A 16,949-nucleotide genomic window follows, 5' to 3' on the forward strand; every position below is an offset into this window, starting at 1 on the left:
AGCATCTGTAGCATAAATCCTCTGTTTGTGTAGATGGTAACACTCACGCAACTTGAACAGATGGAGTGGATATATCTAAATTAGCTCTAAATAAAAAAGATGAAGATCCAAATGCAACTTCATTAATCTGTGTTTCTTATCCGTGTTGAACGTATTTCCACTTTCTGTTTTCAACTTGTGTGCGAAAACAACTATTTGATGCCGACGGCCCACACCAAGCACAGCTTCACTAATAGAGCAACTTTACTGTGTGTGTGTGTGTGTGTGTGTGTGTGTGTGTGTGTGTGTGTGTGTGAGACTCATTTTTTTGCTGTTTGGACAGAAAATCAAACACATTTTTATATTGTTTGTGGTGTTCATTATGTCCTTACAATAACAGAAAAAATATAAACTACTTCTGTTAGCATTTACCACATGATGAGATAAAGTCAGAAACATAAAGAAACAAAGAACTGCTTTTATTTTAAGGATGAGATGGGAAGATAATTGTAGTATATTCTTATTTTTGTGTATTAAGCAAGTTATCCTGGCATTAAATTGGAAGCTGGGAAATGGTTAGCTCAGCTCCCTAAGTTTTTTAAACCCCACAGGTGTCAAAATTAAAATTTCTGATCTTACAAGTCACGAATCATGCATAGATTATGAGTATTTTGTGGTTTGAGTTAATCACTCATGAGGATCTCTTCTTCTATGTTTGTGTGTATCACTGTAAACTCATTAACTCGACAAAACAAGCAGTTGTGTGAGTTGGCTTTGGGCTTTTGTGTACTGCGATATGTGTTTTTCTCCAGTAATCCACAAAGCAGTAACAGGATGGACTTTATTCATTTAAATCCATGTGTTGTTGTGGTGTTTGAACCAAAAGAACAAAGCAGATGGAAATAAATCAGAACTAAATGTTGATATACACAAAGCATGAGCTTGGCTAAACAAATAACCTGCTCCGTCCATCTATGACCACCCACGGTCAATCAGTAACTGTGTGTGTGTGTGTGTGTTTGTGTGTATTGTGTGTCTCAGGTAACCCGGACTTCATCTGAGAGCATCACCTCTGTTCCAGCATCCAGCGCTTCAGGCTCTCCCAGCAGAGTCATCTATGTAAGACCGCACCACCGCTACTCACCACAAGATGGCGATAGCACATCACCCTGTTTCAGAGCATCACCAGAGAGCTGCAGAACTAGCTACTAGTAGATTCCTTCATACATTGTTTTTATTTAGTGACCTGCATGAGCTTATAGGTTTAAAAGACAATGAAACAAAGCTCCAGATGTCAGAACAGATAGATGAATTTGTTTAAATAAAAGAATACAGCTGTTGTTCTTTCTTTAAACACTTACATTACCGTCCTAGATTAAACTGTTTTTCCTCATCCAAAATTGTATTTTATGTATTCCTTTAAACTGGTTTATGTTTTTATTCTGCTTTAATTCATCTGTTAGACTGAAACACACATCCTTTTTAAAGTTGTTCTGACACAATGCATTTTTAAATTCAGATTATATCCCCCTTCTATCTCTGAGAACAATTTTGGTATCTTCAGTACATTTCACAACAAAATCATAGCTCACACCCAAGCAAAACATTTTGTCTTTTCTTCTACGGTTTGCAAATAAAATGTCCCCTTCCTGCAGCACAAACCAAGGCTCAGTTGTACAAAATCATTGACATAACCTGGAAAACCAAGACTAGTTAATAAGGTATTGTTTTGTGTCAGAATCCTTTATTTGTTTTTTCAGATTTGAGCTTATTTTAACTTACTTCTGACTTTGAAGTTCTAGTCATCACAGTGACCTTAACCACCTGAGACCCAGGAAAGAAAAAGTTGTGGCTTTTTTACATGAACTAGTTGTTGATTGGAAACAGCATAATGCAACAGTTTTTCAGATAACTTTTTCTATGGAATGTCCTTTGCTGTGGACAGCATTTTTATTTGGAAAGCTGTGAAAGTCCTCTACAGATCACAAAATACATTGCTGGGTCTCAAGAGGGTAAAATCTTTCCCTGTGGCCATTTACCATTTATAGGGCACTCATTGAAATACTTTGAAATTAAAATTTTCAACCTTCATGTGTTATTGCACATCATTATCTACCTCCTGGTCGGTTGGCATGACAACAGTCTCCTTCCTCTTGCCATAAAACATCCAAGCATCAATTGCTAAAAAGTAAACATGCAATAAAAGAACTGTTATAAGGTCATAAACTGACAAAACTCACTCATATTCATTATTTACGCTCTCAAAGTTTCTATAAAATCTCTCTGAATCACTGTATTGTTTTATTAAAACCAACATGCTTCTTGACCTCAATGAGTCACAGGATTGGCCCAAGTGTTTGTGGAAATTACCAAAAATGATCACATGACCGATAAAGGTTTAATAATGATCCTGAAGGAAACATTCTTTGTGTTTTGCTTTAATTCTGCACTAGAGTTTTTTGTTTTTCTTATACCATCACAGCAGACCATTAACTCTATACGCAAGAAATATTTTGCTCCTTCTCTTCTGATTTTACACCATTTTTTACATGATGACTGATGACATTATTTTCTGTGCTTTCAGGCCAAACTAGGAGAGGAGATGCTGGACTACAAGGACTTGGCGGCCCTTCCAAAGACTAAGGCCATTTACAACATCGACAGGCCTGACATGCTGTCCTACTCTCCATATGTGAGCTACCCATCTGAGGAGAGGCACTATGGAGAGGTAGACCAGCCAGTCTCTGTCCTCTGTCTTCTCTGTTATTTGCACTGATTGGAAATCAGTACATGACCTCATAAGAATTGTTTCACAACCAGGAAAACTAAATGTTGCCAATAGTTTAGAATGGTGATTCTCAACTGGTGGGTCAAACCTGTTTTCAGTGGGTCATGGGTGTTTATCTGGGCAAAAAATAATGTTAGGAAATAAATCCTGTGCTTTATTTTTTATGGAGCTGGGTGCTGTGCATTCATGCTTCCCAACAGTAGGCGGCAGTAATGCGCTGTAATCCTAATTAACATGGGACATTTACAGCATAAAAGAAGACCCGAAAGTTTGTATTCAAATCATGGCAAACTCAGGTATGACATCGACTACAACAGATATGGTTTTACCAACATTGGGGACAAAATGTGTTTAATGCTTGAATATGTGGCGGAATGCACTTTTTAGTTTTGGTTAAAATGTACCTAATTTAATGTTGAAGATAAATATTTCCCTTTTTAGAAATCACTACCTGCTGGTCAATTTGGTTTATCATTAAACCTGTCTTCTGTGTTTTCATACTGTGATATTCTGTATTATCTCAGGTTCAAAACACACCTTTTCTTTAAATACATTTGAGTAGTTTAACTATTATCAATGTGGGTCACAGCTTGTAGGGGGTGATAGTGGGTCCCGAAGCCAGACCAGTTGAGAGCCACTAGTTTAGAATACTGTATATGTGATGACAGTATCTCTATGTGTGTTTTTTTTTTTTTTTTTAGTCTTTAATTTAGCTTATTTGGGTCTGACTTCCTTTTGTAGTAGCTCCCCTTGCCTCTCACATTTTATTTTCATTTCTCATTTCCACCCCCCTCACCCTGACAGTAAACTCAGTCACACTCATTCATCAACGCCTCACCTTCCTCACCCTCACAATCACACCCATTCCTTTGCAGTCGAGTCACAGTCTCGTAGCCCGGAGCTCATAAAGTGAACAGTACTCTCTGGGCCCACTTCATTCACCTCATCCATCACTCATGCACTCACTGTGTTCACTCACGATGACTCATCACTCTCATGGTTGGATGGTTAACTCATATAACCCCACATATGAGTTTGTCCTAATCATCGGCTTTCTCCAACTTTTCATTTGCAGTCCCCCCAGCTGCTTTCTCCTACTCCTACTGAGGTAATGCACTGTGATGTCTCACTGTGGATGTATCCTGTTTCAGTGTCACATGCCTTCCTATGTGTGTGTTTGTGTGTGTGTCCTATTACTGCAGTGATAGTCATAGGAGTTAATGTAAAGTTTTTTGCTGCAGCTTAGGTCTCATTGATGTCGTTCTGGCCGCCCATTCACTTGGTTTAGAGCACAGGTGTCAAACATGCGGCCCATAGGCCAAAACCGGCCCATAAAGGGTCCAATCCAGCCCATGGGATAAATTTGTGAACTGTAAATGTTTTAAATTTTTATTTAACCTTTATCCAACCAGGAAAAAAAGATCCCATTGAGATTAAGAACCTCTTTTCCAAGGGAGTACTGGCTAAGAGGCAGCATGAAATACAACATACAGTTACAACATACAATAATTTATAGGAAACTATGAAAAACAAGTGCAAATCACTGAGTTATTCTCTAGCACTTTGAGTTTGGATTTAAAAGCATTCAAGGAGATGAATTCAGTGTAAAAAATTACTCTGAAGAAACTATCAATCAGTGGTGTCAAAATCATTTTAATTCAGGTTCCACATTCAGACCAATTCAATCTCAAGAGGGTCAGACCAGAAAAATACTATCATAATAACCTAGAAATAATGAACAAAATGAAAACATTGTTCATCTGCTGAAGGGACATTCATCACCTAAATTATTAGTATATATTATCTTTCAACTAAAATAAAGAGTACCACAGTTTTTGAACACTCAGAAATGTGTTGTTTTTCATCACCAGTGAAACCACTGAAAGAAACAGCCAAATGTACAGAAATAAGACCAAAGCTGTAGAGAACGTAATACATCCTTTAATGTTCCATAACCCAAGACATTAGTGTGGGTTTTTTTTTTGTTTGTTTGTTTGTTTTTTGTCAGTTTCCAAGATATAACAGTGGAAAAAACACAACCCATTATAATCAGTGCAAAAGTGCTAGATTCACACATATTTGCACAGAATCCAAAATGAAGTCATAATGGTTTGGGACATATCTATTTAATTGCATTTCTGACAACAGAAATAAAGATTGTCCATTTGTAATCTGTGTTTTAAATCAGATGTAATCACCAGAACACATATTTTCACTGACATCCATGTTATCTTGAAATTAGCTGCATATTTTCTTCCATAACTTCATGGTCAGTGCATCATGATCGATCCGTCTCATTAACACTATAACAGAGATGGAGTTTTGCCCGCATTCCTGTGTGATGATGTGATCATGGACCAAGTCAGTGTGTATGTTTTCCACTCATATTTTTATGTCTTTTTTCTCTTTTTTTTTTTACTTAATGTGTTTGTGGATTTAGGGTGATGGGGAAAAGTCACCCCGTCAGCGGAGGCCTTCCAGTCCCAGCTCCAACAGCTCCCTGGGGGGTTACGGACGTTACACACCCTCTCGTTCTCCCCAGAATTACAGCCGGCCAGGTATCGACCTCATACTTACATACGACACACATTCTGCTGTAGTTCATGACAGTTTACATCAACATTTTGTAGCAAAACTCATGTAACATTACATGCATACTTTGTTCCCTTACATTTATTCTCATTACTGACTAATATGTAACTATGTGGTGGAAAAAATGAAACCTGCTTACTTTATTTAGGGGAAAACATCTGCTGCAAACATCACAAATAGTCCATCACTTCCTGTATTTTAAGATTTCCTGCCACAAACCCCAAATAAATGACATCCTCTTGTATGGGTTGCTTTAATTCTGCAACCTTATATTACACTGTCAAATCCCATTGGATAATGGATAAGTAAAGCTAGTACAAGTCTTCAAGTCTGCATTACAACATGCCCAAACACTAAATATTTAGCCTCATTATTATTTATTTTCTTCTTTAAACATAATACCTTAAACCCTAAATTGTTCCGACCAGGCTTTATGAAACACTGAGGTCATGAGTCTAAATCCTGAGTTCCTATTTTAATGTCTGATCCTGATGTTTTTATTTTTTGTTGAATAAAAAGTAGCTGAATTTAGGCGGATCAAATCTAAACATGGACAAAACAGTAAAATCCCCATGTGGTCTCACTAAAGAACATTAATTTACACTTTGAGGATGAAAGCCCTCATTTTAAGAGACATGACCTCAACATGATCTGTCCCAGCCCTGTTTTGACTTTGTGATTCTGACATTTTATGACAAATGAATAACAACTTTTTGTCTTTTAATGAATGTCAAAAGACATAAACAAACACAGCACACTCACATTTTTCCTGTGATCTGATTGGACATTCAGGGCCAGACGTATACCTTGCCAGTAGATACAGCAGCCAAGCCCGTGACTCCAGTTCTCTTCCTTTGCCCCCAAGCTTCATGGGTGGCATTAAGTATCCCTCCACCTGGGCTAGGGACTCATCCTCCCTCCCTGTGAACTACCCGGGTGGAGCTGAAGGAAGTGGGGCAGGTGTTGGTAGTGGCAAGTACTCCCCCATTCCATCAGGTGGCACTGGAGGCTTGTCTTTACACCTAAACCCCACCACTTTGGCCATGCTGCAGCAGCACAACTTCATCCCTTACTTCAGAGGTATCAAAGCACGCTGAGACCAAGACTTGGACCAATACAGACTGGTGACATGGTGGGATCACTGCTGCTGAAAGAAACCAAACATTTAATGACAACAAGGAGATTTACCCAAAGTCTTATGTTGTTTCCAGAGTGTTCCTCAAAGTTATAGTAGGTAGAAAAATGCTTGAATTTTCCATCTGCACTACAGAAGCATAGTTGACAGTCTTGACCAAGTCTGAAAAGTCCACTGATTGGCCAAAACCTTATGTCATAGGCTTATGTTTCAAAAAAACAAGAGGAGGTGTTGACAATGACTGTTAGATGAAATGTTTATTGTGTAATTTTTGCCATATTATGCAAAAGAAACATTGCCTACTGAAGCTTTAAACTAAATGGACGCATGCTGACTTTAGCAAAAATGTGAAAATTTGTTCAACAGCAGCAAAGTGCCACCCACTCTGTATTTGACTGGTCTTTAAGGTCCCAAAGAATGGAGTGCTGTGATTGGGCCATTGAACTTCACTTGGCATGGGCTGTGGTAAAGCACCAAATTAACCATGTGTTGGAAACTCTCACTCTGGGTCTTTGAGTGTTTCGGTTCACCATAACCCCATGTGTCATAATGGGAAACAGAACGTGGGACCTTGTGTGCTCCATATTCGGGTCTATTTGCTGTAACCACCGTTTGATCACTCATGAAAGTTGATTTAATTTATTTTTTGACCTAAAGCCATGAAACAGCTAATGCTAGTCACGATACCACATGTCCCTGAAATCAACATCACAAATCAATCCCTTTTCATAAAGACTTATCCAGCTCCCTCCCTTTGCTTCATCTCCTCCTGCTCCATAATCTCCCTCACTCCCCAGGGTTCAAACAGGACCCCCTACCCGACCCTAAACCTAGGACATCCCTGCATCTCAGTTTACCTCCTCCTAACGGTAAAAACACCGGTAGTGTTTCTCGTCTCAGTGTACCCCCTCCCCTACTGGAATGGTTAGTAGGTTTTGTGATGTTGTTGTCCGGTATCGTGGTGTTGTCTGGTTTCATGGAGTGCATCAAGGTACATTCCTAGGACCACTTAATTTTGTCATTCTGCTTGCCTTGTTCACTTGTGTCTGTGGACGTGGTGGTTGTCGTGCATGGATGACTTGACATACATCAGGCCTAATCAATAAGGAGAGGATGTAGGATTTTTCATGATTTATTTTCTGCTTGTTTGTTCAGATTGTTGACTTAATTGTTGCCTGCATTTGACCTCTAGTCCACCCTGGCGTGACTCCTGAATGATCTGTTGTTCATTGTCATGTGTCAGACATTTGGTGTTCCCCTGCTTTTGTCCTTAACATGAATCTGAAGAGGAGTGCTGGTTTTATGTTTTAAAGATTCAGGAAAAGGGAAATTGAGGTTTAGTGGGAGATCGGATATTTGTTCGGTTTGTTTTTGACAGAACCACACCATGGCTGATACGTAGATTATCATCATGTGATTTCTGCTGAATTACACTGTTCTGATTTGACAGATATTGAAATATTTTAACTGAAAACCAGGGAGATAAACTAGAGGTTGGTTAGCATGTTTCTTTGGAGACTTATAAACATCATTACCTAGATCAGGGTTGTCCAATCCAGGTCCTTGAGAGCTACTATCCTGCATGTTTTAGATGTTTCCCTCTTCCAGCACACCTGACAGTCATTATCAGGCTTCTGCAGAGCTTGATGATAGGCTTATCATTTAAATCAGGTGTGTTGGAAGAGGGATACGTCTAAAACATGCAGGATAGTAGATCTCGAGGACCAGGAATGGACACCCCTGACCTAGAGTGTTACATAAACTATGGCACAGTATCAGCTACAGAAATGGGTTTTATTGTTGTTGCTCCAGGCCTAAGTTTTATCACTTATGACAACACTGTATTCACTGAAGCTTGGATAGCCACACCGTGAAAGATAAATCAAACAAGGTGATAACGCCAGGTAAGCTGACATAAAAATGTATACATCAGCAAAAACGGCAGAAAAGGAAAGAAATTATTACCCTTTTTTTTTTTTTTTAGATCTTTTTTCCCCTCTTGGACCTATTTTTGTGCCTTTCATTGTTTAATAAAGTTCAGGTTTGTACAGATACAGACACTTAATTTATTAAAGGAATTCAACACTGCAGAAATGAGTCGTAAAGCTCGGAAAAGAGATGTTTTGTATTTCTGATTCACACACCTCACAAACTGGATGTATTTTTTTGAATAAGGTCTGTGGTTAGAACAACCTTAAGAGTTTGTCACATTTTGTTTTACGCCGTAAAATATGTGAGTGTAGCACATTTGTGTCTTAAATGTCTTAAAAAAGGCTGTTGTCGCTAGTGGCAAAATTACACCCCAGGGTTTGTCAGGGAGATTACTCACCTACACGTAATGCAAACGGTTCCGTTAAGTGGGATCAGGTTACACAAAGAGAAAATGTTTTATTGAGTCAAGTAACAAGTTAAAGCTTTGTGATGGTGTGCTGATGTGACAGTTCATTTGCAGACTAATGTTAGCATTACTGTTGCCAATTGGTTTTAAGCATCAAAATTCATACATGTGTTAATTGTCATTATCATGCTGAACTAAACAAAAGATATTACGTTATGTTATATATTCTGCAATATCCTAATAGCTTTTTTTGTGAAGAGAACCAAGCAATGCTAACCTGCAGCATTCTGTTGCTTTTATGCTAAGATAGTTAATAATTTACAACACCAGATTAAATTAATTGTGCTGTTATCCATCTGTTATGTTAAATAAAACTACTTTGTTACATGATGTCTAAGTTACCGTACTTTCCAGGCTATAAGGCACACCTGACTATAAGCCGCGGCTGACTTTAAGTCGCACTTGATTATAAGCCGCAGGTGTCCACGTTGTGACATGAGATATTTACACAGAAAGATGGTAAACAGAAAGATTATTTAAATATTTATTTCCATACCTTCACTGCTTTTTTCCAAACAGTGCCTGTAACACGGCAGTGAAACGGCAGTAACACGGCTGGTTCAGAAAAACCCAGAAAAGTCATTGATCTGTATCTTCATCTTCCTTCTGTGCACTGAAACCACTGCAGTCGTCTTCTTCAGTGTTGGAGTTGAACAGACTCAAAGGCTCCATCACACACCTTCTCAGTCTCTCCTCCGTTGTTGCTCAATGGCACTTCCGTGTAGCAGCTCTATGTCCTTCTTAGACAGACACATCAATTGCTTTTAACTTAAAAGCTGCAAAATATGCATTTCTTTGTGTGTTTTCCATGATTAGGGTTTGTGCATGACACGCAAAATGATTGATAAAAGTTAAGCTTAAAACTTCTCCTCTTCGCATCACCTCTTCCTCCTATCTCGCTTTTGTGCTTCCTGCTAGAGCTCCCCCTGGTGGCTGTTAGCCCATAAAAATCTATACTTGAACTGCATCGCTGTATAAGCACAGGGCTCAAAACTAGAAAAAAGTAGCGGCTCATAGTCTGGAAAGTACGGTATATGTTTTAGCATGGCCAGTGTCTTTCTGGTTGATAAGAAAAAACACCCCGAATACACGACAATAAATAAATTTTACAAACAAATTGTCTGATGTACAAGAAGCTGCCCTTTTCAACAGCAAATTTTAGAATGAAACAGATCACTATGTATTAAGTCTTCTGCTGCTTCCTCCTACCCAATGAAGTTCCTGTATAGAACATAGAAAACCTTTTCCTCTAAATGGAAGTTATTTTTATACCACAGAGGGCCCTTCAGAGTGAGTTTTTGTACCATATGCATGCTTGGACCATGAAATAGGCTGATTAGAAGGATGAGGTAGAGAGGGGTTACAGAAATCACGTACGCGGTCCAGGGTTTTGGCAGATTTTCCTTGACAGGGTGGAGAAGCTGAGAGGGGAGTGCTCCGATGAGGAAGATGAAAGAGAGGAGGGGGGAATGGAGGAATGAAATAACCCAAGTGGCTGAGCTGTAATTTGGGGTCTGGTTGCCAGTTGCAGTGGCATGTAACACACCGTGCCGCTGGACCCGTTCAGGCCAGAGCTGTTCCTAACACACCGTGAAAGAGGCCTATTTGTTGTCATGCAACAGTCTCATATTTAATGAGCCATCAGAATCTGTTGTAAAAGTATCTGAGGAGGTAGAACTAAACGACTGGAGAATGTTGCAGGGATGAATAATGCACGCTGTTATGATTGATCTATAGCATCCCAGTGATCATTTTTATTCATAATCCTCCAAAATATCTTTTATCACATGTTATTGTGTTGCTGCCTTTTGATTAATTAACCGTCTCCACCTTTTGCGGAATGTTTAATCTGTCCAGATGAATCATAACGTATCTCCTCCCTAAACTCCCCAAGCCTCCTACTTAAGATCCAGATGTTTGTATGGAGGATCTGCCCTACATTTAGACCTGCACTAACAGAACTCTGATGTGTACATGTGTGTTTATAGGCATGTGTGTGTGTGTGGGAGATCACTGAGACATTCACGTAGACCACTGTGTGTGTCAGTGATCTCATCCACTTGCATCCAGATAATCGCTGATGGTTCCTTTGTCTGAGGCGGGATGAGTGTGTGTGTTTAATCAGCTAACACTCTCACACACACACACTCTCCCTGTGTTTCTTCCTCATAGCTCTGGATGTAGAGTGTTTATTACTTTTGGCTATAGGGGTGGCAGTGACTCATCATCCAGCCTGCCTGTGACTAAGCCCAGTTGGTTTTATCCTCATTACAATCACACATACACAAACAGCAAGAACAAATATTGACACTTTATACTTGGTGTCATTGAATTCTAATTGATTCGACATCCTAAATCTGACCTAAAGCAATGCAATGTCACACTTTTACTTTACTCCCTGTTAAGTGATGAGAAAATATCCATCCATCATCTCTTCAGTAAATCATTGCTTTTGCTTTAAGAACACTTTGTTCTGCAAGTGTCTGGCCCAATCCCACAGTTTTAAAGCTACATGATAGATATAGTTTGCTTGTGTAAGGTTTAAATATTTCCAGAACATCATTACTTACTTAGATATTCTGTTCAACAACCAAACTTTAAGAAGGAAATTCTGTCTCTGCATTTTACCCATCCTAACACATACACAGCACCTAGCATTAGCTTTAGGATTAGGAAGTAGAATTAGTATGTAGCACATTAGGAGCAGTAAGCCGTCATTGAAGGTGCTCAGGGACCAACTCCAGATCCTCATCAGCACCGTTGTCAGGGGCACTGACAGGAGAATTAACCTATATGTACTTGTTTTTAATGGTGGGGGAAACTGCACCAGAATTAAACCCATGCCCAACAGGTAAACTCAGTTGAACTCTGAACTGCTGGAGTTTGGTTACTTCTTCTGCAGGACACAAACTAATAGATTCCTTTTGTTTGATCTGTGCCCCTTTGACAACATTTACATAAACTATCTGCCATAGCCTGGAAACAGTGTATTCCAGGTTTACCATTCATGTGTACCCCTACAAACTAGGGGGTATCAGCAGGATTACACAAAAACTACTGCACCAATTTTCATGACGTTAGAGCTTGAGCCAACAATGACGCAAATATTTTCCCTGACATTGTAAGATAGGTTGTTTGATTGAGCTGCTCGAGCTTAGAGGACAAGTGCAGCAATCATTACTGTATTCCTTTACCAATCATGACCAGCATTCATTAGCTACATTGGTCTTAACTTTGCAGAACGTCATCAAAAATGCCTTTAAGTGACTCCAAAGTCTGCACCAAACAATGTGGTTTAACAAGCAGTACATTGATGTTTTGAGAGAATATACTTTGTATCGGCAATTAGAAAAACTTAAGCACTGGTGCCTGAATACAACAGTATCTCAGACGCTTTGACTAACGCAAACCTGCATAATCCCTAGAAATGTAGGCTGTCTGCATTTAGGGTAGCTCATACCATCTCATACACCAGTTTCTGAGTTCCTATAAGTCAACTGGACCAGAATATCACCGATGTTAGTGAGAGATATGAGTCATCATAGAGTGACACAGTGGTAGAGGTGGATGATTTGTTATCTCATCACTTAACAGGTCAATAATCTAACAAGAATGTGAGCCAAAAGGTGAGTGAGTTCTTTCAAGACCATGATATTAAATACAGTAAATGGCTGGGTCCAAAAGTCACTTGCCTCGACAGAAATGATCACAGCTTCATATTAAAGATTTCTCAGTATGCTTACCATAACGCTGCCTTTTTGCCCCCAAACACCCTTTATTTTCTCCCAAACCCTTCCCCTTCTAATCTTTTACTTCCATATGCACTGCCCACCCAACTCCGTCCCCAACTGGAGGTAGTGAAAGTGGTCGGAGTACCCCCAGCTTATCCACCTATTCCGATGGCAAATCCCCCTCCTCTACTTCTACATATGTGGCTGCTCCTCGCCATTTCCACATACCAGGTAGGCAATAACCGCCCCGCTTGGCTCGCAGCTCAACTTTGAAGCTTATGCTATACCCTTTTCTTGGCTCCAACCTCTGAAAGTCAGCAGACATGACATGTGTAGCTGTTGTTTAGAATTGAGGAACTCATTATTTTCCACAAGAAACCTACTTTTGACCTTGACTTTCTGTCTTTATTTAATCTCTTTCTTCACAGGTACATGCAGATATGTTTTGGAAATCTATCATCATGTGTTGGGAGAATCAGTATCATTTATTGATTACATTGGGCCTTCTGTAAGAACATTAATATTTGAATCTTCTTACTTTTTCTGTGAGGTTTGCTTATTAGCTGTTCCAAGACAGATTTAATAAACCCTTGTAGCTTTTAACATGCAGTATAATCATGATTAGTATCATAAATTGCTTTACAAGGCAACTTTTTTCCTTGTTTCTCATAAAGAAATGTATTCTTCACATCTTGCAATAGCTGCTATTACAACAGTAAGACTCTTCCACATTTGGTCATTATTGAAATCAGTGTACTATCCACTTCCACATCACTGAAACCATCAGTAAAGCAGAGCATGGCTTTCCCTTTTGTCTTTTTTTCTAAGTGACACACCAGTTACAGTCAGGATAGCTTGTATAAAAATGTTACATAGTTTAGCACTGTCGGTAGTAGTGACAGAGTGTCCATAAAATCTCTTTTCAATTTAACAAATTCATTGCAAAAGCAAATTAATAGACAAATTTGTGTTAATTATTACAAAATGAATGGTAGATATTGAAGTTTTTTACCTCACTGTGCAAAAAAGTATGTCATCATAGAGTCGTGATTCTAAAGTTTTGGTAATCAAGGTAAAATAGTTTGATAAGTTAGAGAGGTAGACCAATGAAATAATCAAAGATAATTAAAGATTACTGATTCATTACTTTCATGTGTATTTTTATTTAGATATTCACTGCTTTGACTTTTGTAGATGTTCAGTACAACAGTTTTCGATTCAGTCAGAAATGTTTAATTTCTAATAGTAATGTGTTTTTGTTCAGAGAAGGGGCAGATTAATTGATTCTCAGCTTTTAGAAGGATGCTATCTACTGACCTCTTTAGTACCAAAAAATATCTCAAACAAAACAAACACAAATTTTGAGGTAAGAATTGGCTTTATATACAAAATTCCTGTGAAATCTGTTGATATAATTTGTTCAGGAAAATTGTAACTTGAGAATCTGGTCGATGCAGGTATTTAGAATCACTTTTACCCCACGAAAAGGAAATTGCTGTTTGATCATGTTCTTACACAATGCCCAATGTCTTTATTTATACTTTGTGTTGAGTGTATCAACTGACTGTTTTTTTAAATTATTGTATTCACTATATTAATTTTATTTCTATTGTCACTACTGTTTGTTAATCACTGAACAGTTTCTATTTGACACACCAATGATCTGACCCGGGACTGTATCACTTATAATCAAATTTACAATACAAAATGACAGGAGCTGATGTTAAACACTGTATCCATCAATACTTTCAGTGTCTCACAGAAGAAAATCTGTGTGATCCAACATATTGTTCCCATTTGAGAACTTCACTGTCAGTCATGCAGAGAGAAAAAAAAAAACTCCCATGTTGGAAGTGAGTTAAGTGGAAAGAACAGCCAACGATTATCCACTTAATGGCTTTCATAGTCATCATCCTTATTGCTTTTATATGGATATTGTTTCAGATGCTGGCAGGCACTGAAACAAGCCAGAGAAATGACCCACATGTGTTGTTTTATTGTGATTCATGTTTCTGCTGTGGCTTAATGTGTGACAGTTGTTACTAAGCATCTCTGTCAGAGGTCTGCCCGGGTCCACTGACAATAAGATGGATTAGATCAGCCTTAGGGAAAAACATGCTGTCCCCATTATCCTCCAGAGGCACTTCATCTAGCATTACAGTTAATCTGACTCGACTTAAATTAACTTTTAACTCTTTGTCTATTGTTATGGTGTTTATATTTGATTTTCGGGTGATATACTATGAAAAATACTCACAATAGAATTAAACTGTTTGATGTTGGGGGAACATGTGTGCTTTTTATAATATTTTTCTTTGTGTCACTGAATTATCCTGCATCATATAACCTCCCATTCCCCCTCAACAAATACCAATAAATTGACATATTTTGAATATGTTGCATGAGTAATACATAAAAGTATTGATTTTTCCTGATGTGCCAGATTGAAAATGATAAATGTCTTGTGTTGACTTGAGCCTTACTGCGCCCCTCTTTTGCTTCTTCAAAATATCTCATCCCTCAATAACTGCTAACTCATGCTTCTTTTTCTCCATTGTCTCTCTTCCTTTCTCTTTCTTCCATGTTGGCTTCTTCCATTTTCTTTCTTCTGCATCTGTTCCCATCTTCAGAGACTATGGTCAAAGATAATATCTATAGAAAACCCCCCATCTACAGACAGCATGGTACAGTCCACTTCCTGTTTAACACCTTGTTCTCTGGTCTGGTCTCTGCTCGATGTGTTGCATGCCGACTGTCACGTTGTCATCCGTTTATTCCAGTTCTCCTCTGTTTTCTCCCGAGACTTGCACTTGTCTAATAGCCTCCATGGATCTACATGCATAGGGCTGGAGTAAGACTACTGCACCCATTCTGTGCTAGAGGGAATTAATAATCAAACAGAGAAGTGCAGAACCTATCAGGGATGCACATTTATATGTAATGACAGCAAACTGAAACATAAATGCAACCCAAAAAAGGTTAAGCCTTCATGGAAACTATGACCCTGGTCTGAGAACAGTTACTTTCCTTAAAAAAATGTGCTTTTAAGCTGGAGAAAAACAAACCATTCTATAAAAGCTCAGTCGAAGCCTCACTGATTATTCATTCAGACAGACACTAATAAAAGGCTGACTGGCTATAGCTCCAGATTCAGTTCAATTCAATTCAGTTTTATTTATTGAGCCTAAAATCACAACAAAGTCGCCTCACAGGGCTTTACAGAAATTGTTGAATTGATTAAAAAAACCACACACAATGAAAATAAACAAGCAGTCAAGTAATCAGTTAGTATACAGTCAGTGAAGCAAATGGATTAATGTCCGAGGCACCCCCCATCCTACGATCCTCCTTCTCTGTAAAGAAATCTACAAAAACCCAGTGGGAAAAAGAGAAACCTTTGGGAGAACCACAGTGAAGGAGAGATCCACTCCCATGGACGGACAGGCTGTAGATATCAGTAATAAAGTGGGATTCAGTTAAGGTTTTGGTATGCTGCAAACAAACTACCTAGTGGAGCAAAATCATCCATAGACGTCTAAAAGGGTTTTCCTAATTAGAAACAGGTACCTACCAAGGCCATAATTGTAGGTCAATAAACCTGCAGTTGTATCTTCCTTCTACCCGTAGACCAGTTACCCTCCCAGATGCTCACAAACAATCTAGTATCATCTGCATAACGTTGTAGTCTCAATCCACCGTTTTGTTCAGTTGTATCAGCTAAAGAGAAGTTCAATCACAGTACAAAGTAGATAAATCATTGAATTGTGTTATTGGAGAACAGGAAGGAGAGGAAGGATGGGGGATGTTATGTTTGAAGTCTACTGAGGCCTTAATAAGTCTATAACGTACTTTAGATTCAAAGAGTTCTTAGCCTTTAAGAGTTAAGTGCCAGGAATGTTTTGCCAAACTCATTCAAATGTTAAAACTCAATTACTTTTGTGTATTTTTTTGCAGTCTCCTCTGAGTTTATACCCAATTACAGTTTGTAAAGCAGTTTTATTGCTGTTCTCAGCCATAATCAAAACACAGACAAAGCCCTTTACTCACACTGCAGATGTCATAGATTAAGCCTGTATTATACTTCACTTAAGTAGAGGGAAGAAGAAGCTCTTTGATCAGGGTCTGGATGTAAAACATTGGGGTGCTTACATCGATTTGTAAAAGCTCCATAATTAGGTTATATACATAATAAACAGCCTCACATTTAATGTCTGATTGCAACACGTTGATGGACTGATTATCTACCGTGATAATTCAGCCCATTAGGGATTGAGGCTGATTGGGATTGGGTCCTTGGGTGTCGACTTACTCGCCCCGTTTATGCAT

General features: G+C 38.7%; 1 protein-coding gene across 13 annotated transcripts in view; it reads left to right on the forward strand.

Moving 5' to 3' along the window:
- ablim2 (actin binding LIM protein family, member 2) overlaps positions 1-16,949 on the forward strand; it is a 131,598-nt gene that overhangs the window by 94,478 nt on the left and 20,171 nt on the right. For 3 of the 13 annotated variants that reach the window (XM_030161968.1, XM_030161967.1, XM_030161970.1), the window contains 7 exons: positions 1,021-1,098; positions 2,564-2,707; positions 3,843-3,875; positions 5,208-5,325; positions 6,152-6,439; positions 12,747-12,854; positions 15,254-15,307. In XM_030161968.1, coding sequence (XP_030017828.1) covers positions 1,021-1,098; positions 2,564-2,707; positions 3,843-3,875; positions 5,208-5,325; positions 6,152-6,439; positions 12,747-12,854; positions 15,254-15,307 — 823 coding nt within the window. Of the gene's footprint in view, positions 1-1,020; positions 1,099-2,563; positions 2,708-3,842; positions 3,876-5,207; positions 5,326-6,151; positions 6,440-7,291; positions 7,364-12,746; positions 12,855-15,253; positions 15,308-16,949 lie in introns of all 13 variants that reach the window. The other 10 variants (XM_030161969.1, XM_030161972.1, XM_030161977.1 and 7 more) reach the window with 8 other exon arrangements.

The sequence above is a fragment of the Sphaeramia orbicularis genome, chromosome 18 (assembly GCF_902148855.1).
Source record: "Sphaeramia orbicularis chromosome 18, fSphaOr1.1, whole genome shotgun sequence".
NCBI lineage: Eukaryota > Metazoa > Chordata > Actinopteri > Kurtiformes > Apogonidae > Sphaeramia > Sphaeramia orbicularis.